This window comes from Myotis yumanensis, unplaced genomic scaffold, assembly GCF_028538775.1.
Source record: "Myotis yumanensis isolate MYYU_CA2020_CCGP unplaced genomic scaffold, mMyoYum1.0.hap1 SCAF_19, whole genome shotgun sequence".
NCBI classification, from domain to species: Eukaryota; Metazoa; Chordata; class Mammalia; order Chiroptera; family Vespertilionidae; genus Myotis; species Myotis yumanensis.
The window spans coordinates 8,654,806-8,679,202 of record NW_027223770.1 but is presented as its reverse complement, the minus strand read 5'-3'; the positions used below and the strand labels follow the sequence as shown (position 1 = coordinate 8,679,202).

The following is a 24,397-nucleotide window of genomic DNA, read 5'->3' as shown; positions in this document are numbered from 1 at the left end:
CGGAGGTACTGTGCCCGGCGGGTTTGTGTGAGATCGGGGTATTACAGCACTGGGAGGTACTGTGCCCGGCGGGTTTGTGTGAGATCGGGGTATTACCTACAGCACCGGGAGGTACTGTGCCCGGCGGGTCTGTGTGAGATCGGGGTAGTACATACAGACCGGGAGGTACTGTGCCCGGTGGGTCTGTGTGAGATCGGGGTAGTACATACAGCACCGGGAGGTACTGTGCCCGGTGGGTCTGTGTGAGATCGGGGTATTACCTACAGCACCGGGAGGTACTGTGCCCGGCGGGTCTGTGTGAGATCGGGGTATTACCTACAGCACCGGGAGGTACTGTGCCCGGCGGGTCTGTGTGAGATCGGGGTAGTACATACAGACCGGGAGGTACTGTGCCCGGTGGGTCTGTGTGAGATCGGGGTATTACCTACAGCACCGGGAGGTACTGTGCCCGGCGGGTCTGTGTGAGATCGGGGTAGTACATACAGACCGGGAGGTACTGTGCCCGGTGGGTCTGTGTGAGATCGGGGTAGTACATACAGCACCGGGAGGTACTGTGCCCGGCGGGTCTGTGTGAGATCAGGGTAGTACATATAGTACCGGGAGGTACTGTGCCCGGCGGGTCTGTGTGAGATCGGGGTAGTACATACAGACCGGGAGGTACTGTGCCCGGCGGGTCTGTGTGAGATCGGGGTATTACCTACAGCACCGGGAGGTACTGTGCCCGGCGGGTCTGTGTGAGATCGGGGTAGTACATACAGACCGGGAGGTACTGTGCCCGGCGGGTCTGTGTGAGATCGGGGTATTACCTACAGCACCGGGAGGTACTGTGCCCAGCGGGTCTGTGTGAGATCGGGGTAGTACATACAGCACCGGGAGGTACTGTGCCCGGCGGGTCTTTGTGAGATCGGGGTAGTACATACAGCACCGGGAGGTACTGTGCCCGGCGGGTCTGTGTGAGATCGGGGTAGTACATACAGCACCAGGAGGTACTGTGCCCGGCTGGTCTGTGTGAGATCGGGGTAGTACATACAGCACCGGGAGGTACAGTGCCCGGCGGGTCTGTGTGAGATCGGGGTAGTACATACAGCACCGGGAGGTACTGTGCCCGGCGGGTCTGTGTGAGATCGGGGTATTACATACAGCACCGGGAGGTACTGTGCCCAGCGGGTCTGTGTGAGATCGGGGTATTACCTACAGCACCGGGAGGTACTGTGCCCGGCGGGTCTGTGTGAGATCGGGGTAGTACATACAGACCGGGAGGTACTGTGCCCGGAGCAAGTGTCTGTAAAACACAGTAACAGAAAGGCAGCCACTTCCATGACCTGAGAGTTACCGTAAAAACTCCCCATTCAGACAAGGAGAGGTCTTTGGACCCACCGAGTCTGCATGATGTCAGAAACAAGAGCCAGCAAAGAATAATTCCATTTATTCGGAGTGTCTATAAAGACAGACAAAATAATAATAATAATAAAGAAAAAAAGAAGGAAAAAGAAAAACACGTCGCACTGAGGGCAAAAAAGAATTTTTTATTAATATTTCTTTTTAGAAAAGTTGATTTTTTGTGTTCTTTTTTTGTGTTTTATTGTTTTTTAGGTAAACCTCTTTCTGCTTCCCCTCCCTCACTCTACCCACCCTCCTCTTAAAAATATAAAAATGTCCAGCCCCAGATAACTAGAGTACAATAAATAAACAGTAAACACAAAAACATACTTTATTTGTTTCTTCTTTATACAAAATAAGGAAACTAGAAGCGTCCAACTTCCAAAAAAGTATAATACTGTACATCCTGACGACCCAGCCTCCAGGCCCCCGGGCAGGGAGGGGGTCTGTGGGCCAGAGCCCAGAAATCTTGGCGCCGTGCCCGCGGGGAGAGCAGGGTGGGCGAGTGGTCGAGTCTGGCCTGGCCCCTGGGGCTCAACATAACCGTCCAGGAAGGAGGGGGGCGCCTGGCCCAGGGCTGGCGGCAGTCAGGCCGCCCTGCCTCCCTGGAAAAGCTGACCTTGAGCCTCAAGACTGGCCACCAGGGGGCGCGAACGCGCAAGCGGATTTGTCTCCCAACGGCGCCCCCAGTCCAGCGCGCTTCTCGCTTTCTCTCCGTCTTCCCTCCCCGGCTGGCGGCTGGCGCGCTCTCCATCCATCTCTCCTCTTCCTCCTTTCGCTCCCTTTCCTCTCTCCCCCTCCAACCTCTCTCCCTTCCTTATCCTCTTGTTGGAAAGACGGGGAAAGCAGAGTGAGGAATCAGATGACAAAACTGCCACTCGGATGGCAGAGGGAGGGACACGCCTCCGCCCCTTGGCCTCCGCCCTCTCGGGGTCCTCGGGGGTGGGGGTGGGGCCGGGGTCCAGCGCGCGCTCCGGGTCTCCTGACCCTGCAGGGCTGACTTTGGTCCCGAGAAATCACCCGCGGCTGCCAGGGGAGCGCGGGCGGAGGCGGGGGTCCCGGGGAGCCCGCGGGTGGCGGCGGGGGCGTCCCCCTCCGCGCGCCCAGCCTGGCAGCCGCTGCGCGTCGAATGCGGACCCGGAGGGAACCCCTGAGCGAGCCCCCAGGGGCGTTTTGGTTTCGGGGACGCTGCGTCCGTCCGGGGGCGGCCCGTCCCGGCCGCCTTACCACACGGCGGCCTCGTTGAGCTCGGGGTTGGGGTGCGACAGGGGTCCGCTGTAGCCGCCGGCGCCGCTCATGGGGAAGGGCGGGCTGGGTCCCCCGCTGAACACCTCGCCGGGCAGGGGGTGCAGCGCGCTCGGCAGGCCCGGCTCGGGGCTCGGCGTGTCCGGGTGCGAAATCATGTCGGTGAACCGGGGGTTGTCGGCGGCGTGCGGCCCGGCCAGCGGCGGCTCCAGCGCTCCCAGCGGCGTCGAGCCGGGCCCCGAGGCGGCCAGGAAGCTGGAGTCGGCGGGGGACTGCGCCTGCGACGGCGGGCCGTGCGCGAAGAAGTCGTAGTTGCCTCCGGGCGCGTAGTAGTCGCCTTGGTAGTCTGCGGGGGGCGGAGAGACGGGTGAGAGGGGGCGGGCGGGGTCGGGGGCCGGGGTTTGGGGCCCCGGGAGGGGACATGAACGGGGGGGCGGGGGGCAGCGCGACACTGACCCGGGGGGAGGCCTTCGGAGACCGAGGGAGAGGGCGGCCCCAAGCGGCGCGGACGTGGACCCAGGGGTCCAGCTAGGGGGAGAGGCGGGGAGAGACAAGGACCGACGGGGAGAGACGGAGGGGCCGCCGCAGAGACTCGGGCAGCGCGCGGGACGCGACTCCGGTCCCGAGTTCCCTGACAGATGGAGAGGCGGCGGAGAGGGGCTTAGAGTTGGAGAGAGAGAGAGAGAGAGAGAGAGAGAGAGGCTGTAAGGTCAGCAGAGGACGGACGGACGGAGTTAAAGAGGACAGGAGAGGGGCCTGCGAGTCCCCAAGGCAGAGACCCCGGGACGGCGCGCCCGCGCCGAGAGATGGAGGGCGCGTGAGACCGACCGTCCAGGAGGCCGGAGAGGCCGCGGCTAGAGGCGCACGTGAAAGGCCCCGCGGACACCGGGAACGAGGCGGAAGGTCCGGGAGACAGACGTGCCCGAGACCGAGAGAGGCGGTGCGATGTGTCCGAGGGGAAGCCGGGGACCGAGGCTGAGCGCTGGGGAGGCGCAGGCGGGATGCAGCGACCGGAGCGCACAATGCGCCGGAGGAGCCGGACCTGGGCGTCTGGGGCGTCGGTGAGGGGCAGGGGGCTGGGCCGGGGGTGCGGAAGCGCAGGGCGGGCTCAGCGCCCTGCCCGTCGGCTCTGCGTCTCCAGGAGGACAGCCCTGCGCCCACCCGCCTGGAGCCCAGAAAGCGAGCCCAGCGCTGGGGAGACGGGGAGGACTCCGTGAGCGCCCCAGGCTCACTCGGGAGGGCGGCCGGGACGCCAGCAGGTGGGAGCGGGGAGCCCTCTCTCTCCAGAAACAGGCACACGTGTGGGTTTTGCCCACAGTCAGGAGACACGGGACACAGGTCACAGGCCTGCCCCTGCCCCACGAAGTCTCTCAGAGCCCCTCCCCCGATTCTCCAGAGCCTGCTCCCGCCCCCCAGGCCAGCCCCTGAGGGAATGGGTGTGGAACCCCAGAAAGGAGCGCCCTGTAGCCCCGCCCTGGCCACAATAACCCGCTTTGTGCGGTGGGAAAACCAGCTCGGGGGCCGGAGTCTCAGCAGACGCACACCCCTGCTCAGTCTTGGGGTCTCAGTCCCCGGGCGAGTTCCGGAGCCCCCTGTCACCCCTTCCCTCTCCAAACCCCGAAATCAGTCCAAACGGAGGTGTCTGGGGGCTGGGCTCAGCTCGGAGATGGTTTATGCAACAACTAAATCCCTTGCCAATTACTTTTTTAAAGAAGCACCCATTCTATTCTCCCCGAAACTGAAGCGAAAGCTTGGAAGCGCGAATTTGGGGTCCCAAAGGGACAGGAATGGGGAGCGGCAGGGGCCCCGCTGCGAGCGGCCGGCCTGCGAGGGCCACGGCCCCGCGCCGAGCGCGCCGCCTCCGCCCATATGGCGGCCGGGCCGGCGGTAATTGGGACAAACGCCGTCTGAAAAGACCACAAAAGCCGCAGCTGGGGCTTTGTCCGCGCTCCCACGGGGAGCCGCCGGCCGCAGCCCGGCTCCTTTCTCGCCCGCTGCCGGTCGCCGCCGCCCGGATCTCCCAGCGCGGATTAGGCGGGCTGCCTCACTGGGGCTCGGGGGTCCGGCACCCCCATTCCGGTGAAGAGGGGCCCGGGTGTCCAGGCCGCACTCCAGCCAGCAGACGAGTTAAAGGAGGCGGCAGGGTGGGGTGCACTGTCCTGGGGAACCCTCGGTTAATTACCAGGCAGGGAACATTGCGGACTGGGACCGCCCTAGCAGCTCCTAGCACAGCCGAGATTTTGTGCGGAAGGAGGCAAAATTCGGTGGAGAGGTCCCCCATCCAGGCTGTCCTGGGCGTCGGCAGCCCCCCCCCCCCTCCCCGCAACCTGGGCCCTGCCATCGCTGAGTCTCTCCCCCAAAAGCACAGACACGAATTTTGTCCACAGTTTCTGGGGACCCTGGCCAGAGGGGAAGATCTAACCTCCTAGGCCCGAGGATGTACCAAAAAGGTGTCCTCCTTCCCGGGTCTGCCCGTGGCTGGGCTCCCAGCCCTCACCCTCTATTGCCACCAAACCCACTTTTCTAAGAGAAGTCACCTCTCCCCAAACTGAGCTACTAGCCCCCCAACCCCCGCAGGCCTGTGATACTGGGCCACTCAGAGCGGACCCATCAGGCATAGGCACTCCTGGGGGCTCCCCAAATTCAGAGGCTCCAGAACAGTGCCGGAGGGGGCGTGGAGTTTGGGAAGTGGAGGATGGTGAGCAAGTGCTGAAATGCCCGGAGTCTCCCAAAGCGTGGGCAGGGAGCTGGGATGGGTCTCCCAGGAGCAAGTACAAGGAACGGAGGAGAGAAAGAGGGAAGGAGGAGGAGGAGGGGTGACCAAGAGGAAAGTTCACCCAGCACTGAGCCTGGTAACATCAGCCAGGGGACTGCTCTTTGCAAACTCCCACTACTCGCCCCTGAGGCCCCCAAAACTGAGAGCTGAGACCAGGGTTGGCCCAGTCCTTGAGCCCCCAGCTGCCACTAAACGCAGGTGTTCTGGGGCCTGGAGAGTGGGCCTGAGTCCTGCCCGGAGCAACTGCCTGCATCCAGGCGACCAGTGCCAGACGCTGTGTGCACAGACAGGCCCGAGGCCACAGAACCCCAGTGAGTACACTGGAAGCTGGAGAGCAGGCTGCGGGATGAATCCTGATCCCTCCATCCCCACCGCCAGCGCACTGCCCTCCTGTGCCCGAGTTCCTGCTGCTGCCAAGTACCCCAGGCCCAGGCCAGGGCAGGAGGAGGCTGTGTGTCCGGTGGGGCAGGGTGCATGTGGATTTGTAAGCGTCCAACTTGGTCTGATGGTGGAAGTGTGTGAGCCAGGGGATCTCTCCAGGTGTGTCTGTCAGTTCGTGTGTCTGGGGTGGAGTATCCTGTGTGCAGCCATGTGTCCCCGAGGTCTCTGAACTCCAGTGTGTGTGCGGGGGAGTGTGTCCTGTGCTGGTGTGCGGCGAGCTGGTCTGGTGTGTCGATCTGTGTGTACTGCTGGACGGGCAAGTGAACCGTGTGCCTGATTTTGCATCCAGGAAGTGTCTGTGGGTGAGTGTGTGTGTATTGATGTGTGTCTGTAAAGTGTGTCCCTTATTGTCCTGCGCGATAGAAGGGGGGGGGGTGAGGGCGGGGAGTCCCTGGTGCACCCAAGAGCTGGAGTATCGGCCCTGAGCTCAGCCTCTTACCTCCATAGTAGGTGTATGGTGTGGACCCCAACATTTCAGACTCGTCCAAGCGGCCCCCCAGGGGACGCATGCGCCTCGGACTCCGAAAGAAGGCGTGTCTCCGGGCGCCCAGTGCGCTCAGCTGTTTCATCCTGCGTTCTTTGGACCGCCGGTTCTGGAACCACACCTGGGACAGAGGAGGGGGCAGTGAGCTCGGTGGCGGGCATCCTCTCCCGGCCCGGCCGCCCCTGCGGGGTCCTAGCGCCTCCTGCCTCCAAGACTACCCTGAGGCGAGAGGGGGGGGCGCGGATTAGGCTGGAGGGGTGGAGAGGGGCCTCGGCGAACCAGCCAAGGGTGAAGGATTTGGCGGACCCTTGGGGCGACTCATAAAGACTCGGGCTTCCCGTCCTCGCTCGCCCGCGGCCTGACGGCTTTATAAAGGCCTCCCGCCCGCCCGGCCTGGCTCTGGTCTGGGCCCCTCGGCTTCCCAGCCGGACTCTGGCCGTCGGTCTGTCTGCCCGCCCGGCCTTGGCGCAGGGAGGAGGCCCGGGAGGAAGGTCGCCTCCTCCTCTGCTCCATGGACGGGCAGGGGCGGGGCCCAGAAGGGAGGTGACCAGGAATTTGGGCTGCGGGTTTGACCCGCGGGCCCGGCTCGGAGCGCACCGCGGGCCGCGGGACCCGAACTAGGCGCGGAGCGGGCGCGAGGCTCCTCCGAGCCTCCCAGCTCCAGGGCTGGGCTCGGGGAGGTGGGAGGTGACCCGGCCGCGCCGCACCTGGATGACTCGCATGTTGAGGCCGGTCTCCTGCGCCAGCTGCTCCCGGATGTGGCGCGTGGGCTTGGGCGTGGCGGCGAAGGCGGCCTTGAGCGTCTCCAGCTGCTTGGCTTTGATGGTGGTGCGCGGGCCGCGCCGCTTGGTGCCCGAGTTCTGCTCCTCGTTCTCGTTGTTGGCCGTCTCCTTGTCCGACGACGTCGAGTTGTCCGTCTCCTTGGGGTCGTCCTGGAGCGGGTCCTGGAGGTCCGGGGACAAACTGCGGTCCGTACAGGATGACACTGCGGCGGAGGGAGTGCGAAGGGGACAGCAGCGTCAGCGGCGGCCCTGAGGCCGCCACAATCGGGAGCCGGTTCTAGCCGGCCGAGGCCGCCGCCAGCCCCGCGGGGTTCGCTCCCAAACCCCGCGACAGCCCCTCCCCCAGGCCCGGGCCCGCCCACTCCGTCCAGGTGGGGCTGGGCCTTCGGAGGGCCCCTCTCCAGCCTTCTCAGCACTTTCCCCCTATTGCTGGGCGAGGGGGACGCGCGCCCTCTGGAGTGGGGCCTGGAGGAGGGTCCAGGTGCGCTGGGGCCTCAGATCTCAGCTCCCCGCTCCCTCCTCTCCTTCCGATTAGAGTCCTCCCAGCGCAGGGAGAAATGACCAGGAGCTCAAAGGAAGCGGAAGGGAATCGCGCAGTTCCAAATGGGGAAGGCGGCGCCTGGGAAAAGGCTCCCGAATCGGAGGGCAGGGGGAGGGCTGGTCTGGTGTCCAGTCGGCCTGGCTCCCACGCTGCGACCTTCCCGGCTCCCAGCCCGCCTCGCCCGCCTCGCCCTAGAGCTGCCCGCTGGGTGACCGGGAGCCGAGAGCTCCGTGCGGGCGGGCAGCACCAGGGAGCAGTGCAGAGAGCATGGGGCCGGGCTGGCGGAGGAGCGAGGCTCCTACCTGAGTTGAGGCTGCCCTCCTTGAGGCTGGACGTGCTCAGGTAGTCGTCCTTGCACACGAACTTGTTCTCGTCGATGACGTAGAGCTCCTCGCCCGTGGACAGCTGCTTGTTGCACACCATGCAGGTGAAGCAGTTGAGGTGGAAGACTTTGCTGCGGGCCTTGCGCACCAGGTCGCTGGGCGAGATGCCTTGCGCGCAGCCCGCACACTTAGTGCCAAAGCGCCTGCCGACATAGCACAGCCCGTCACCGGGCAGCCTGATGGCCTGTCCTCGCCAGCCCCCGACCTCTTCCCACCCTTCCCGGCTTCTGAGAAGCCTCCACTCCTTCTCTGTCCAATGAGACCCACTGCTGTGCTCCCGGCTGAGCACAAGAAGGAGACCAATGTCCCCCGGCTGTTCTTGGGGCTGGGACCGCCATGTCTTGTTCAGGTTTGTTTGGACTCCAGGTGTGGTTCCAGCGCACTGGGTGCCCTGGGCTTAGAGCAATGGGCATAGCCTTCAGCCAAGCAGAGGGCCTAGAGCACCCCAAGGTGCTCCCTGTACCCCCACATCCATCTGGGATGCTCAAGGTGAACTCGCCTCTCCAGGCTAGGAAGGCTTTTGAGCCAGGCAGGCAGGGTTTGGACCCCTTCTTGGCTTTGCCTCCTGGATCCTTTGGCCTGGTTGGCGGGATCCAGCCATTGGCGGGGAGCCCTTCTCCTGAGCAGGACCCAGGCAGAGAGGAGGGAGCCTTCTGCCCATTCCCAGCACCGCCAGCGCCTGGGGCTTCCCAGTCCCACTGTGGGATGCAGCGCAGCTAGTCAGGAGCCTGGGGGACCAGTGGACCCCAAGAAGCAGGGACTGAATCTCCATCCCCCCAAAATCTCTGACCTGGCAGGCAGCGGGGAAATGAAGGCAATCCAACACCTGCCTGGCCAGCACTCGGAATGCTCACCCCCGCCCCCCGCCCCCCAGTGCCCGAATTCCTGGTCTAAATCCTTTTCTTGAGCCCGGGGAGAAGGCCAGCGTCCTCCGAGTGGGAGAGGTGCGGGTTGGGGAGGGAGCGGGCCGGGACTTTGGGCCCCACATCTGCTCACGCCCAGGCCTCTAAACGGCGAATTTGGGTGACGTTGATGTAGTGAGGGCATTAGAAGCCATAAGTCACTTTTGGCCTTATCCGGCCGCGTAATTGGCCATATGTACCTTATCAAAAATCATTAGGCACTTTGCAAGCCTCGCCACATTAGGGCCTGGGTTCTCCAGGCCGGGAGTTTACACGTGTAAAGGCGAGGCTGACATTTTCTCCTATTCAGATTCCCCAGGCCGAGCAGCTGGGGCTGGGGGCTGGGGGCTGGGGGCAGGCTTGCTCCTCCGTGTTAATCACGCCCCCTTGCCCGGGCGCCGGAATTCGCACTCACAAAGCCGCTCTCCAGGGCGGGTGGAAGCAGGCAGGGCCGAGCTGCTGCAAACCCCACAGCCTTCCAGGCCACCCCTGAGCATTTCCCAGCTGGGGAAACTGAGGCCCAGAGCAGTGGTCATCCCCAGCCCGCCTGAGGCCCCCGGGGGGGCAGCAAGGGGAGGTGACAGGGCCCGGGACTAGACCCTGGAGGTCCTGATTCTCAGCTTGGATTTCCTTGGTACTTTTCAACGTGGGAGAAAATATTCACGGAGTTGGGGTGAAGGGATGAGAAGGTAAAGGGTCCCTCCTCCAAACCGGAGGAAACCCTCCTGGCCGAGCCCCTGGGCGCCGGGAAGCTGCTGTTTGTCCAGTAGGGCCCTGGGGCCGCCTGCCCGCCGGGAGGACCACCTCTTGGCAAATGCAGTCTGTCTGGTGGGAGAAGCCTCCAGCCACCCCTAACTTTGCAAAAATCCTTCCTCTCTCAGACTCCGGCCTGACGCTTCCACCCTGGAATTGCAGCCGCTGGAAGCGGTAGGGTCGGGTGGGGAGTAAGTTTGTCAGAGCTTCCTCCCCCAGGGAACCTCTGGTCCCAGCCCCGCCGGGAGGAGCAACCGCGAGGCACCTTCCGTTTTGCTCCGCCGGGGCTGCGGCCCTTTCCTTGGCCAAGGACAGAGGAGAGCAGTGGCCGGCCCCTTCTAGGCTGCCGAGCCGGGGAGGCGGTTTCCCCTTCCCCGGCGCCAAGGCTGCGGGCCTCTTACCTGAAGAAGTCATTTTTGCAGTAGAGCTTGCCCTCGCGCGAGAAGCACTTCTCGGAGAGGTTGGTCTTGCACTCGCAGCACTGGACGCATTTGATGTGCCACGCGCGGTCCAGCACGTTCAGCAGAAAGCGGTCGAGGATGGGCCGCTCGCAGCCGGCACAGTGCACCATCATAGCCCCGCGCCCCGGGCGGCTCGGGCCGCCTTGCCCTCCCTTTGGGCCCCCGGCCCCCAGCCCTCGGGCCCCCCGGCCCCGCAGCTGCGCTCCGCCTCTCCTCTCGGCCGCTGCCGGGCGAGTCCGGTCCGGACCAAGACTCAGCCGGTCAAGTCCTTGGGTGATCGCTGGCCTGGCGCTGGGCCGCCCCGGGCGGGGTGAGGAGCGGTGGCGTTCACAGCCTCATGCCCTGGGCCGCGCGCCCCAGCGCCGGTCCCGCGCTCCCCCAGGTGTCTCGGTAGCTGCTGGCCTCGGCGCTGCCGAGCGGCTTTCCCCGGTGGCGGAGGCGCCGGCACTTTCCCCCACTTTCAAGCGGTCCCGATCCTCATCTTTGTCTGGCCGCCGCCTAATTCGCGCATCCTTATTCAGATTTGGTGACGTGGCGCGGCACGTAGGGGGCCCGCCGGCCAATGGGTGCGCGGTGGCCATGGCAACCTCTTAAATTTATAGCATATCTAAATTGGCTACAGCGTTGCGGTCCGGACAGAGCAAAAAAACAAGGCATCAGTATTGTTGAGTATTAGCTTGTACCTGGTTCGGAGGCGAAGTAAGTATTTACCTTACAGTTGGGGGCTGAGGCGGGGGTGGGGGGGGGGGGGGCGCGCGATCTGAAACTGCCTCTCTCTTCCTCTCTCCTCACAAATATTTGGCGGGGGGGGACGCCGGGATTCCTGGGCCTAGTGGGGGAAGGGACCTCTGCCCCTTCGCCACCCCTGGAACTTGCAGAAGTTGCCCGGGGTTGGAGCACACGCTAATCCGCCTTCTCTTTCCCAGCCCAGCCGCCCAGATTGGAATCCCTCTCCCGGGCGCTTCCCTGGGGTCTGCGCCTTGGAGCTGCTACAGCGCAGCTCACCGGGCTCCCAGCGCCCTGCCGGCTTCTTTTGTCATACAAGGGGCTAAGGCCCAGGTGGCCTTTGGGGGCTGGGAGGGAGACAGGGAGAGAAAAGGGGGGGGGGGGGAGAGAATGAATGGAGGCCTTTGGGCTTGCGTATTTCTCCCCAAACAGGCCCAGGTTCAGGTTGGGGGGAGGGGGAGGCGTGTTATCTGCCCTGGTCAGGACCCCTGAATTTCAGGCCTGAGCTCCACGCCCACGGAGCTCCGGAAGAGATGTGGGGAGAAGGTCGAGGCGAGGGGTCTTCCTGGAGCCAGCTCAGAGGTGGCGGCGGTCACAGGTCTCGCCTTTCCTCGTTGCACCTTCAAGATCTCAGTCCAGCGGGTCGGGGCACCACACCGCCAAGGTGGGGAACGCTAGCGGTGGGGCGGATGCTCCTCACACACGCGGGCATGCGAGATGGATGTGCAAGTTCTATCTCAAAGGACGCAGGAAGAGCTCTGTGGGGGCACCAAGCGTGTGTGAGTGTGTGTGTGTGTGTGTGTGTGTGTGTGTGGAGAGGGGTGTTGGTGTGGGTCTGGGGGCAAAGAGGGAGGGGATCAAGCCTCCTTTTCCAAGGGGTCAGCTGGGGATGGGTGCTCCGATTGAGGGAGGCCCGAGGGCCGTGGGATTTTCCATCCCTCTCTGGAAAGCGGCTGCTGCTGGCGGGGAATGCTAGGCCTGGGCCCAAGCGCTGGAACCAGGGGTTGTGTTTTCGGGGAGACTGGACTTGTGTTGGGGTAGTTTACGAGTAGGTCAGTGTGTATTTTGAGAATGGCATGTTCACCTGCTTATAGTCAGTAATCAGTCATGTGAGTACAGTTTGGTGTGTGTATTCTGTGTGCATTTGTGTTTATAGTTGTGTGAGGTTCTGCTCATGTCTGTGTGGTATTCTGTGCACTCTTGGTTTTTTGGCCCGTGTATGTGTGTAGATGCTTACCCACGGCCACGCGAATGTGAGGGTGTTTGCATGTGAGTGTGCATTTGTGTAAGATTATTTGTGTACATGTGTGCTAACGTCAATGTGAAAAAGGACTTTTAAAAATCTGAATGTGTGTGTGTGTGTTTGCACGTGCGTGTGTGTGTGTGTGTGTGTGTGTCACTGAGTCCGGACGGGTGTGTGTGTAAGAGCAGAATTGTATGGGTCTGTGTTGTGTGTCCTTCACTATGTGTATCACAGGTGTGGGTGTTTGTTCATGTAGTAGTTTTTGCTTATGAAACTCCTGTAGGTTTTGGGGGGGCATATTTGTGCGTGTGCTCCTAACAGCATTTTACCTTTGTGGATGTAGAGGGGGGCGGGATGTGTGGGTGCCTGTGTTGGGGCAGTGCCTGTCCAGGCCTAGCGCGGTCCCCAGGCTCCAAGGGAGGGAATTGGGCTGGGCACAGGGATGGACAGAAGCTGGTCACCGGGTGGGGTATTGACCCACAAGCCTTGTCTTTGAAAAGGAGGCCCCCAAATGGGCAGCTTTTGCCTGATGGTGCTATTCTCCCACCCTCCGCTGGCTGACGGACAGGTGTCTACACAGCACAGCGGGGCTGCTGCTGGCCAGGCTCGGCCAGGTGCCCAGGCCCAGGGTAGGGCTACAGGGGCCCCAGATGAAGCCACAGTTTCCAGCAGTGCCTGGCCCTGCCTCCTGGGGCACGAAGGGTCCTTGAGAGAAACAAGAACGGAGAGGAGAGAGGAGGAGAGGAGAGGGGAGGAGCGGCACCCAGGCTCCTGTGGGGGCGAAGTGCCGTCTACCTGCCTTTGTCTCACTGGGCTTCCTCGCTCCCTCGCGTGTTTTCCTTTCTTCTGTGTCCAGCCTCTGCTCTCGTCCTGTTTCCCGTTCCCTCTGTGTCTCCATCACTTTGTTTCTATATTTCTCCCTCTTGTTTTTGTTCCCCTCCCTCTGCCTCTCTGCTGGGCGTCCAAATCCAGCATCCGACTCATCGCTGCAATCAACCACCCCCATCCTGCACGGCACAGATTTTGGGGTGACGGAGGGAGGACACATACAGTCCTTAGAAGCCCCCACCTGATGGCCTCTGGACTAGGCACACCGAGCCCACCGAGCCCAATCCTCTGCCGAGTTAGGGCTGCCCGGTCCTCCCAGGCCCGCTTTGTCCACGCAGCTGGCGCTCAATGCCTGCGTGCTGGCCCATCACAGACACATCCACCTGCCCTCGCCTCCTGGCTGCCACAGCAGGTCCCAGCAGCTGTGGGCCAGGCCAGGGGGGCGGCGGGAATAGGAGGCGGTCTCAGGGAGCAGCCCTGGGGCTCCCAGAGCCTGGGTGTGGTGAGTCACCTGGGGCTGAATGTCCCGTTGTCAGAGGTGAGGTCTCTTCTTCCAGAAGTTCTGGTCTGGGCTTCTGCGACTGAATTTACCCATCTTGTCCAGGCCACAGCCCCCCCTGGAGCCACCCGGGGTCCCCAGCACAGCTGCCGGGGAGACTGCTTGTCCTTCGCCAGCCCTCCACACAGCATCCAAAGCAAAAAGCAACAAAAAACACCTAAAACAAAACGCCAGCAGACCAACTATTAGACGAATTATCCCGCCCTAACAGCGCTAACAGATGGCGACCAGGCAGCGAAATCCCCTCCTATATGTAACTAATAAACCGCTTGTGTCTTAACAGGGTAATGCATGGAGATACAATGTCACTTACACAAGATGTTGATGGAATTTCCTATATAAAAATCTTCCTCCTAGAGTAAAGAGTATCAACATTACAACTCGACAGAAGGTGGCGGGATAAGTAAAACAGACAAAAGACAAACAAGATAATAATCTGTTTCCAATCACTTAAGCCCCGTAGAGTTAGTAATGTGCGGTTTGCATATTCCCCCTTGAGTTCGGCAATTAATTACTGGCGAGGAGGCACACACCTTCCAGGAGTGGGAGTTCCCAGGCGCGCTAAGCGGGGGTGTGGGGGCGCTGGCTCGAGCTCTCCATCCCGGGGCACCGCACGGGGCAGCGGCCAGAACGCGGGCCCTCGCGGACTTTTGGAGCTGACCTTCCCGCAGGTGCGTTTCAGTTGCATCTCGCTGCTCCTCGCCGGAAACTCCCGCCCAGGGGATGCTGCGGCCAAGCAGAAATGCGGGCGTTTCCGGCGGTCAGCATATTTCTCCTCATCCCTCCGAGGGCACCCCTGAGTGGCCCGCACTGTGGGGGACACCCGGGAAGCGCGCCCCTCGTCCTCTTCTCCCACGTTATCTTGGGCGGCTCAGCCGGTCCAATACCGACTTCGATCATGACCGTCCCCCCCCGCCCCACCCCGCTCCCCTACACGCATACTCTACAACCCCTCCCTCCCCACCCCCCAAGAGCTAGCGCGGCTTTAACATTAAACAAACGCAGCGAGCGCCTCTGAGCTGCGCTCGCGGCCGGGTCTGCGCGGCGGCGGCGGCGTTACAAATTGTAAATTTAAATTGCTCGCCGGATTCATTACCTCCCCTCTTTGATTTCAGCCAGCCGTGAAAAATTATACTGGTGTACCACTGAGAAACTGTTTTGCCGCAAAGAGCCCGCGCCTAATCACTGGCTTTCTCCCTCCAACAAAAGTGTAATTATTTTGTTTGGGGTGTAAATATAGGCCGCGCCGCGCACACACACTCAGCGTCCCGCCGCGCCCTGCCCGCCGCCGGAGGACTCGGCCTCGGAGTCGGAGCGGGCGCGGAGCTGCCGCCCGAGGCCCGAGAAGAGCGGCTCCTTTGGCGCCATCCGGCGAGACCCCTCGGGCCCCCAGCCCCGACCGTAGGGAGTGCGGGTTTGCCCGAGGACTCCTGACCGTGCGCGCACAGGCTGGCTTAGGAGACGCCGGCGAGGCGTGATGGCGAGGCCCAGAGCAACCGCGCGGGGCTGCTGCAGCCGCGAGGGCCAGGGGTGGGGGTGACAGTGGAGTGTGGGTGGATGAGCGTCCGGAATCCCCGAGGGGGTGGCCAGCTGGGGGCAGCCCCGAGTCCAGGCAGGGAGAGTGTCCGGGCTTGGGCGTCCCCAAGAGGGACAAGGCATAGGCAGAACCCCATGGTCTTGGATTCTAGAAGGAAGGCCGGCGTGTCCCCTCCTGCTCTGCAGTGGACTGCTTGGTTTGTAGGACATGTCTGCGGGGCGCCGGGCCTTCCTGTCAGTTGAATTATGCGCTGCTTAATTAATGGTCTCTTCGCTGGGCAGACCCGACCTGGAACATTTAATCAAATAGGCAGGGAATCCCTCCATGTCCTTCCTTCCTTCCTCCCTTCCTTCCTTCCTTCCTTCCTTCCTTCCTTCCTTCCTTCCTTCCTTCCTTCCTTCCTTCCTTCCTTCCTTCCATCTCTCCATTCAACAATGGCAAAGCTTACCCGCTCCCCAAGCTCCCCTCCAAGCACCAGGAAGGGGGACTTTGAGTCCAAACTTTATCCGGTCCACTATCTGGGCTGGGACTTTAAAGTTCTGTGGGGTGTGAGTGGGCAGGGGCCCTGCAGACACTGTCTGGGCCGGGTGGCCTTGGGACAGGGCCGGGGGCCAGAATGCTGTGGTCAGCTTCACACAGGCCAGTTGTCAGGGTTGGTGGGAGTCTGTTGGGCAGGCCTAGGAGCCACTGGACCAGCAGCTGAGAGGGAGCAGGCGGGGAAGGCAGCGGCTGGACTGAGCTTCCCCGTTGGGAAGATCCAGCCCTAAAGTGAGTAGTGCTGCCCCTCTCCAGGAATGCACCGCTCAGAGGCCCCACCATCACCGTCAGCTGCCTGGCCAGTCCTGCAGGCCACATTCCGATGCTGCAACCCAGGGCCAAACTCAGGCGCCGGGAGGGTGTAGGCTGGGGCTGCCCCCCTGGGGCCAGAGGGAGCCCGGGGAGGATTGAAGCAGAGGTGCAAGTTAGTGCTCCAACGCATGAGGGAAACGCGGATGCTTTTGTTCAGAGAGGGGTTCAGGGCAGAGCTACGGGCTGCCTGCCCAACTGTCCAGCAAAGCACAGATCCCAGGCAGCCAGACCAGGAGGGTGTGAGCGACCGCTGTGATGCTCCTCATGTCCCCCCCCCCCCCCTCCCGCCCCAGTGCCTGGGCCTGGAGGTAGGCCCCAGCCCTTCATTGTCGGGAAGCAGGCTGCGCTGGGTGTGTGTGTGGGGGGGAGGGGGCTGTGGACACAGCCTCTGTGGCCCCGCTGAGTGTATGTGAGGTGTCCATCCCTGGAGCTGTTTCTGAGAACATGCCTGCAGCCCTGCTCCATCCTTGGAGCCCAAATGGGGACAGCTTTTACAGGGACCCTCACCTCCAAATGAAGGCCCCCCCCCATACGTTCTAGTTACCTGGTCTCCAACCAGCTAGTCTGCGTTTGAGTCTGTATCTTGCTTTCCCTTCCTTTCTTTTCTCTTGGTCTCTTTTTTTTCAGTCTCAATAGCATTTCTCGCTCCTTTCCATTCTTTACCACCTCCTCTCCCCGCCCTTCCACAGCCCACCTCCTTTTTGTTAGCCTAATGTGGGTTCCTTTAGAATTCGCCTGACTTTGGCAGCCTGTGTGCGCGCTGTGTGTGTGTGTGTGTGCGCGCGCGCGCGCGCTTGCGCGTGTAATTCTCGGCTGCTAATGATTGTGTGTTGATAAAGTAATGCAGTGGCCTCATTAGCCTTTGTTTAGAAGGTGTTAAAAGGGAAATCTGCGTTGGAAAGCGGGGGTTTACACTGCAGCCCGGCTGAACAAGCGCCCAGCGGGCTAGGGGCCCCGCCCACTCCCCCAGGCGCCCACCGCCGCGGACCCCGGGAGGGGGGAGGGGCCCAGGGAAGGCGACCCCCAGCTCCTTCCACCCGAGGCGAGTATGTTGCCCCGCTGCGCGCCTTCGGCTCCGCGGGGACCACAGCGGGGATCGCGCTTTCTCAAAAACTCTTTTGAGCTGCCCTACGCGCGCGGTGGCCTTTCTCCTCCAGGTTTCTTGGGGGAGGAGGAGGGGAAGGGCAGAAAGCTACACCGAAAAAAAAAAAAAAAAAAAAAAGAAATTCCAGAGATTTTCTTTTTTTGAGGGGGATGGTTAAGTATCTTATTTATTTTGGAGGCGAATGCCAATCAGTCCGCGGCGGCTGGGCTCGGGGTCTCCTGGCTGGTTGTTTCCTGGCCAGTCCCTGCGCCCCGAGGCTGTGCGGAGGCCCTGAGCTTTACGGGGTTTGCAAGAATACTCTTTCTTTCCTCCCAACATACGCGCAGGCGGCCAGAGGGAGAGAGTCTTCCTCGCGTGGGGGGCTCCTTCTTAAACCCTCTCTCCGGGTCTACCCGCACCTGGGGCTTCGCTTGGGGAGTGGATTCCGTGAGAACAAATCGTAGCTTGGCTTGGCGACTTCTCGAAGCTTGGTGAAAACACAGAACTTACTGACCTTGGGCTCGTGTGTGCGCGCGTGTGTGGGGTGAGTGGGTGTGTAGGATTTGGAGAAGGTGTGTCACGCGCGCATTTTCCACTGCAGGCAGAGGAGAGCGTGAGAAAATTTCCTTTTATCCTGGATCTTACGGAAGGGCCCAGGAAAATGTATATTTTGACCAGCCTCCGTGGGCGAAGCTTGTTGAAGTCGGAGCCAGACTCTTTTCCTGGCGAAAGGGAGAGAAAGCGTCACGGAGTTCCGGCGGCTGGTTGCCTGGTCTCGGATCCGAGCGGAATTCAGTGCTTTTTCCCGGGTCTCGGTTGCATCGGAAGAAACCCGTCCCTGGCTTTCTTCGTTGCGTTTCGGTCTCCCCACCCTTGGATCTGGTGCTGCGGGCCTTGGGCAAACGAAGCTCAGCTGGTCCGGGCATCCGTGCGTGTCCACAGCCACGGATGTGCACCGGCGGAGTGTTCGCCGTCGCCCCCTCCCCTTTCCCCGTTGTCTGGGGACAGATCCTGGGCGGCTGGGGCCTAGGGCGGTGACGGCGAAACGAATTCCAACCGTAATCAGAACTCGCCACCAGAACTCCCTGGTCCCCAACACCGTGTAGGCAGAAGCGAGGTTCCTCGTGAAACGGAGTTAAAATCGGCTGCCGTGATGCCGGGGGATGGGATCAGGGCCGAGTTCGGACGAAGCGGGAGAGGACGGGAAAACTCCAGTTCCCACCTTTGGTTTTCCTCTCTTTCTTTTTCTTCCCGAAGCAGGTTCTCTGGGAAGTCAGCCAGTGCGCTCGCGGTCGCCGCCGGGCTGTGCTTTGCTCTCGGAGTTCGGACCAAGACAAAGGCGGGAGCTGTCCGCGGTGCTGAACCGGCCTCGCCGCCGCCGGAGCAGAGCGGCTGCTGGAACCTGTCCTCTCCTCCTTGACCCCCTCCTTCCATCTTCCCTTCACTCTCTGATTCTTCTCCTCTTCCGCGTTTACTTCCTCCTTTTGTCTTTCCGTAGAACCCGTGTGCGTGCACACATATATGCATATATATATAGATATATATCTATATATTTCAAAGAAAACAACAACAACAATTGATTAAAAACGGTGTCTTCTTTCTTCCCAAATAAATGATGCAAGAAAGGTTTATTTCCAATGTTCTCTGAAACGGATACAAACGCTATTCCTAACTCCAAAATAACTGGGAATTCATGCTTCAAACAATAGAACTAAGCAATAACAAACACCAGAATCTGCCCTTTGATTTATTCTGAAGAAGAGGCAAGGGTTTTAGAAATTTTAGTGTCAGGAATATCATATTCTTGGCATCTTAGCTCCTCGGGTGGCAAAATATAAAGGCCAGGGAGGATTGGTCGTCAAATAGCGAGGTGGACAGACGAAGGTTCCTGCCTGCAAGTGGGTAGATGGCTTGCAGGGGGAAGCCATGGACATGAAGTTGACGTAACCCTTTGAGGCAGAGATGAGATTTGCAAGGAGAACAATATTTAGGATTATTAAGAGGGGAATGATTCCTTTTAAAGGTTTGGCTAGAAATGGGTTAATCTGATGCTTTATTTTCTAAATGTGCACGGGTGTTATCTAGACATCCGACATGGTGGTTGACCAAGCAGCGATTCCTCTGCTCACACTTGTATGTAGTGTTTGCCTCAAGAAGCTTGTGCAGGTGAGAAAAAAAAATCACATACTCCTTCCTAGGGTGTGTGTGTGGGGGGGGGGGGGTGCCCCCATTTTAGTGCACATGATCTGTACACATTGCCTCTGGCACCTCATAGATACACGGCCTCCCAGAGAGCTCAGATGTCCTGGGGTCACCTCATTTGGTTTTCTCAGCACCCAACCTCCCCACCACAGGGTGTCAGCTGAGCTTGGCTGTTAGCATTACCAACACACATGGAGAGGGCTCCCTCTGTGGATTCACTCCCCACACGGACATTCTAGAGCTAATTTGCCTATAAAAGGCAGAGGAATTACAAGTCTCAAACTGGAGTGATTTGAAGCAAAGGGTTGCATCTTTGGGCCGGGATAATGGCACCCCAGTTCCTCCAGAACCTAACAGTTATCTTTCACCCAAACACCCTGAAATCATTCATTAAGGCCAAGGTGGCCATCCTTTTGGATCATGTTCCTTTCAACCTCAGAGAATGCAGAGCCCCCATGGTACCAGGAGGGAAACCCTGACTTTCTGTGGGCGAAGGAGGCATTTTTTTTAAAAACGCCATTTATTGAGCAACTGTTATGTGCATTTGATTCCTTGGTCTTTGCTGCAACTCTGAAACATAGTAGATATTTATCATGGCTCCATTTTACAGATGAGGCCATTGAGGCTCAGAGATGCTCCTTAAGTTGCCGATAGTTACATTGTGAAAGCCTGTGCTTCCATCCCAGATCTCAGTGGCACTGGATCTCCTAGGTCCTGCTTGCTCTAATCGCCCATGTTTTTCTGGGGGACCATGCTTTCATGGTTATACTGGAGGTATACCAGGGGTGACACTGCTAATTGTTGTTGGCATAATCCCTTTGCATTCCCAGGCCATCATGGCCTATGGTCTGGGTTTGGAAGCTGGTGTAAGTCCTAAACCTGGAAGCAAGAAGAATGAAAGGGCAGAGAACTCACCTGTCATGTGGGTCAGGTGGGTGTCTCACAGGATGTAACAAGGGTCCTGGACCATCCCCTAGACCAGGGGTGGGCAAACTTTTTGACTCGAGGGCCACAATGGGTTCTTAAACTGGACCGGAGGGCCGGAACAAAAGCATGGATGGAGTGTTTGTGTGAATTAATATAAATTCAAAGTAAACATCATTACATAAAAGGGTATGGTCTTTTTTTTTTTTTTTTTTTTTTTTTTAGTTTTATTCATTTCAAATGGGCTGGATCCGGCCCGCGGGCCGTAGTTTGCCCACGGCTGCCCTAGACCCACATGTAGGAGTCATCCTTGAGTCCCTTTCTTTCCTGCCTTGTATCCAATCCTTCCTTACATTTAGTTAGCTCTGCCTCCAAAATATATTCCAACCACCCATGTCTCACCTCCTTCTCCATGATCACTCTAGTCTAAGCCACCATCATCTCTTCCGTTTTAGAGCAAAAACCTCCCAACTGCTGTCTCTGTTTCTCTCCTCTGCAACCCATTTCCTACAACTATAACTAAAGTCATATTTCAAAATCATAAATCAGGTCTTGTCAACCCCTCTGACAACCCCCACCCCCAGGGCACTTAGAATAAAACCCATACTCCTCACGCTGCACGGCAGGGCCCGTGGTGCTTGGCTCCTGCCCACCCCTGGAACACCCCCTTCCTTGGCCCCCTGCGGTGCCGCTCACACACCTCGTTTTTCTCACATCGAGACCTTTGCACTTGGCTTGCCCCTCTGCCTTCGGATCCCTCTTGCCTCTTAGGTCTCAGCTCAAATGTCAACTGCTCAGGTCTTTCCTGACCACCTTTCCTTAGCACCCACCCCAGCCAGTCCGGAGTCCCCCTCTCCACCTGTTTTCCCTGTTACCTGACCAATAGCTAGGATCATCCAGCTTATATGTGTAGGTGCATATTGTCTGTCTTCCTTAATAACATGTCCGTTCCCTGAGAGCAGCGACTGTGTTTGTCTTACTCTCTGTCGAATCCCCACTGCCTAGTGCCATCCCTGGACCATAGCTGTTCGATGCGCATTTGTGGACTGAATGAGTAGCGAGTGGAAGAGCTGCAGAAGTGAGTGGGCAGGCAGGGCTGAGAAGGGACTGCACTTGGTTTGCCCATCTTCCGGGCCCTGCACACGAGCAGCTGGCTGCCTGGGTTCCCACTTTGGTGAAAGAAAGAAAGGAGAGTCTGCCCAAGGACCCACAGAGGGTGCTGTCCTTTGGGGGTTCCACCAACGAGACACAGGGTCCGACTGGGGCGGAGGAACGAGTCTGTGCCTTGGAGAGTGAGTGTTCTGTGTTCCCGTCGGTTCAGAAACCTTCACATGGTTTCAAACAAAAGGGTGATAATGGAAAACACACAGCAAATCAGTAAGATCTGCATTATAATAATAATAAAAACACACCCATCTAGCCAGCCCGCCGTGTAGGGACAGTAACACAGCGTGGTGGTGTTACTTTCAGTCCAGACTCTGGAGCCCAGTTCCCCAGGTGGGAATCTGGCTCCATTGCTTATGGGCTGTGTGATACGAGGCAAGTCCCTTAGCCTCTCTGTGCCTCAGTTTCCTCTTCTGTGGAATAGAGGTAAAAGCGGTATGGTCATGAGCAATCGTGTCAGTCTGTCTTATTTGGGTCACAGCGTGGTATAGGAGAGGAAATGGGGAGCCGAGAATGTTAGTGGGTGGGTGGGTGGGGGAGGCGATGGTGCTAAGAGACGGAGATGCAAAGAGAAAAAGATGAGACTCATCCTGGAAGAGCTCATTTTCTCCTTCAAGAACTCTTCTCTTGCCCTCACTGGTTTGGCTCAGTGGATAGAATGTTGGCCTGCAGACTGAAGGGTCCCGGGTTCAATTCCGGTTAAGGGCAGGTGCCTGGGTTGTGGGCTCGAACCCCAGTAGGGGGTGTGCAGGAGGCAGCCAATCAATGATTCCCTCTCATCACTGATGTTTCTATCTCTCCCTCTCCCTTCCTCTCTGAAATCAATAAAAAAAAAAAACAACTTAAAAAAAAGAACTCTTATCTGTCAGGGCAGAAGAGGACTCTGAAGTCAGAGGACCTGCCTTGGAGGCCTAGCTCAGTCAGGCAGGCAGGACCACTCAGCTTCTCTGAGCCTCAGTCTCTTTGTCTGTAAAATGGGGCAGTAATTGTGCCTGCCTCGTAGGATTGCCTGGGGCATTCGGGAGATGATGTTTGAGAAGCTAGGAAGCACCCTGTTTTCCAGTAGTTGGCGTCTGTTACCAGGCCTTATTTACTTATTTATTTGGGGGGGGGGGCAGTACTTTCTTTATGCTCTATTCTAAGGACAAGTATCTCCTTGAACCGGTGAAAGTGAGTGACTATTTTGTTGGACCCTGGGACAGATGGAGGAGGAGGTGAGGTCTGATGGAGAAAGGAGTGAATAACCATGTGCTTGGAGTCATTGAAGAACCTTCCATTGTCCGGCCTCAGGGCTGGGGCTGGTCCATCTTCAGGCAGAAGTGGTTCCCAGAGTTCCCTGGGGCACTGTGGTCACTGTCATCCTTTGCAGAACAGAGGTGCTCGACCAGGCTTGTCTCCATCCCACCACGGCCAACGTCACCAGGTGCTGAATGCGCTCCTGATGTGTGACAGGAAGAGAATTCTTGTGGCGAATCCTTTGGCGAAGTTCACGGTCACTCCCTAACCTGTCAGCGCGAGTCCTTCCCGGTGCCTGGCGCCGTGTTGTGCAGAGGGATGATGTACATGAAACACCTCCTCTCGCTACTGCTATTAGCCCCATTTTACAGATGGGGAAACTGAGGCGGGGGGGAGCCACACAGCTGGCAGTGCCAGAGCCCACCCTGGATCTGATGACTGAGTCTGGGTTCCTGACCATGGTGCGAATGGACGTTTTTCTCGTGTGATTTTAAACAGACCTTGTCACAGTGTGGCTGTCTGCGAACGCCTTCTCAAAGTGACCACCATGTCAGTTGTGAGCAAAATACTGAAAACTGGGCCCAGCTCTTGAAAGCCCCACCTCCCCGTGGGGTTCCCCACCCGGGTGCATCTCACGGACACGGAGTTGAAAAGACACGTAGTGACCACTGAGCTGGGAAGGTGTCTCCCTTTCTTAACTCTGGGTTCCCTCTCTCTGGTGACTGCACACAGCACCCCCTCCCCACCCAGCGCTCTGGTGTCGCATGTCCTGACGGAGACCCCAGGAGCGGCAGTGGCAGGCTGGGGCTGAGCGTCCTTATTTCCGTCTCTCCCTTACCCACCCCTTCTCACCATTTTCTTATAGCAGAAGGTTTGGACACAAGGGTTTTGAATGAGTAAATGAAACCCATAGCATTTTGTCCCTGGATATCTATAACAATCCCTGATTATAATCCATCTGCTGATTTTTTAATTTTAAAAATTGATTTGAGAGAGAGAGAGAGAGAGATGGAGAAAGAGGTGGTGGGGGCGGGGGGGAGAAGCATCAATTTGTTGTTGCACGTATTGATGCATTCATTAGTTGCTTCTTGTATGTGCCGTGACCGGAGATGGAACCCGCAACCTAGGCACTTTGGGATGATGCTCTAACCGCCTGAGCTACCCGGCCGGGCCGTGACGGGTCCACCCAGAGCAGGTTTCTCACCTGGGCACAGTGACGCCTTGGGCTGATGATTCTTTGTGGGGAGGACTGTTCTCAGTGTAGGAGGATGTTTAGTCACATCCCAGCCTCTGCCCACTAATGGCAGAGGCACAGCCCTCACCCCGGGTGTGACAGCTCAAAATATCTCTAGATGTTGTCAACTGGGCTCTGGAGTCCGAAGTCATCCCCACTTGAGAACCACTGATCTAGAGACAGGTCTGCAAATGGCCTTTAGTCCCAGGAAGCCCAGGATTCTAGAACCTCCCAGTGCTCTTAGCACAAGACAATACAATGGTGAGCGCCGGCTGGGGCAGGGCCCGTGCTGGGCTGGGTGGTGTTTATAAAGGAGACCTGTGCGAGCGAGCGAGCGAGCAAGCGCCGTCCTTCATGCGCTCATTCGGCCAGCAGGCGCTGGCCACCTCCGAGATTTTACAACCCGCAACGTGCAAAGCCGAGATGGGATCTGGAGATGTCCCCGCACACGTTGCCAACAGGATGCTTTCATTCGATTAACCTCAAGTTGCCTACCTCGGCCACCCTCTTGCTGTGTGAGCTTGGGGGAGTCACTCTCCCTCTCTGGGCACCAGTGCGCCAAGTGGATGGAGCTGCTGGGTCAGCCACCCCACCCCCGCCTGGACTTGACCGGGGTGTGTTTATTTGAGCAAATCATTCTCCACTGTAGACAGTGGCAGCCCT

The 24,397-nt window shown here is 59.2% G+C and overlaps 1 protein-coding gene across 1 annotated transcript; it reads right to left on the bottom strand.

Moving 5' to 3' along the window:
• Positions 1-1,515: 1,515 nt before the first annotated feature.
• LHX5 (LIM homeobox 5) lies at positions 1,516-10,261 on the bottom strand. Its single transcript, XM_070399517.1, has 5 exons — positions 10,089-10,261; positions 7,952-8,175; positions 7,034-7,311; positions 6,282-6,447; positions 1,516-2,971 (listed from the first exon to the last, which is right to left on the bottom strand). Exons 1-5 carry the CDS (start codon positions 10,259-10,261, stop codon positions 2,604-2,606), a joined length of 1,209 nt encoding a protein of 402 aa, XP_070255618.1. The 3' UTR covers positions 1,516-2,603.
• Between the last annotated feature and the right edge of the window lie 14,136 nt (positions 10,262-24,397).

Coding starts and splice junctions, on each gene's coding strand:
- LHX5 (XM_070399517.1), bottom strand. CDS start 10,261: ATGATGGTGCACTGTGCCGGCTGCGAGCGGCCCATCCTCGACCGCTTT. Junction 8,176..10,088: donor TGCAAAAATGACTTCTTCAG/GTAAGAGGCCCG, acceptor CTATGTCGGCAG/GCGCTTTGGCACTAAGTGTG. Junction 2,972..6,281: donor ACCATACACCTACTATGGAG/GTAAGAGGCTGA, acceptor CGCCCCCCGCAG/ACTACCAAGGCGACTACTAC.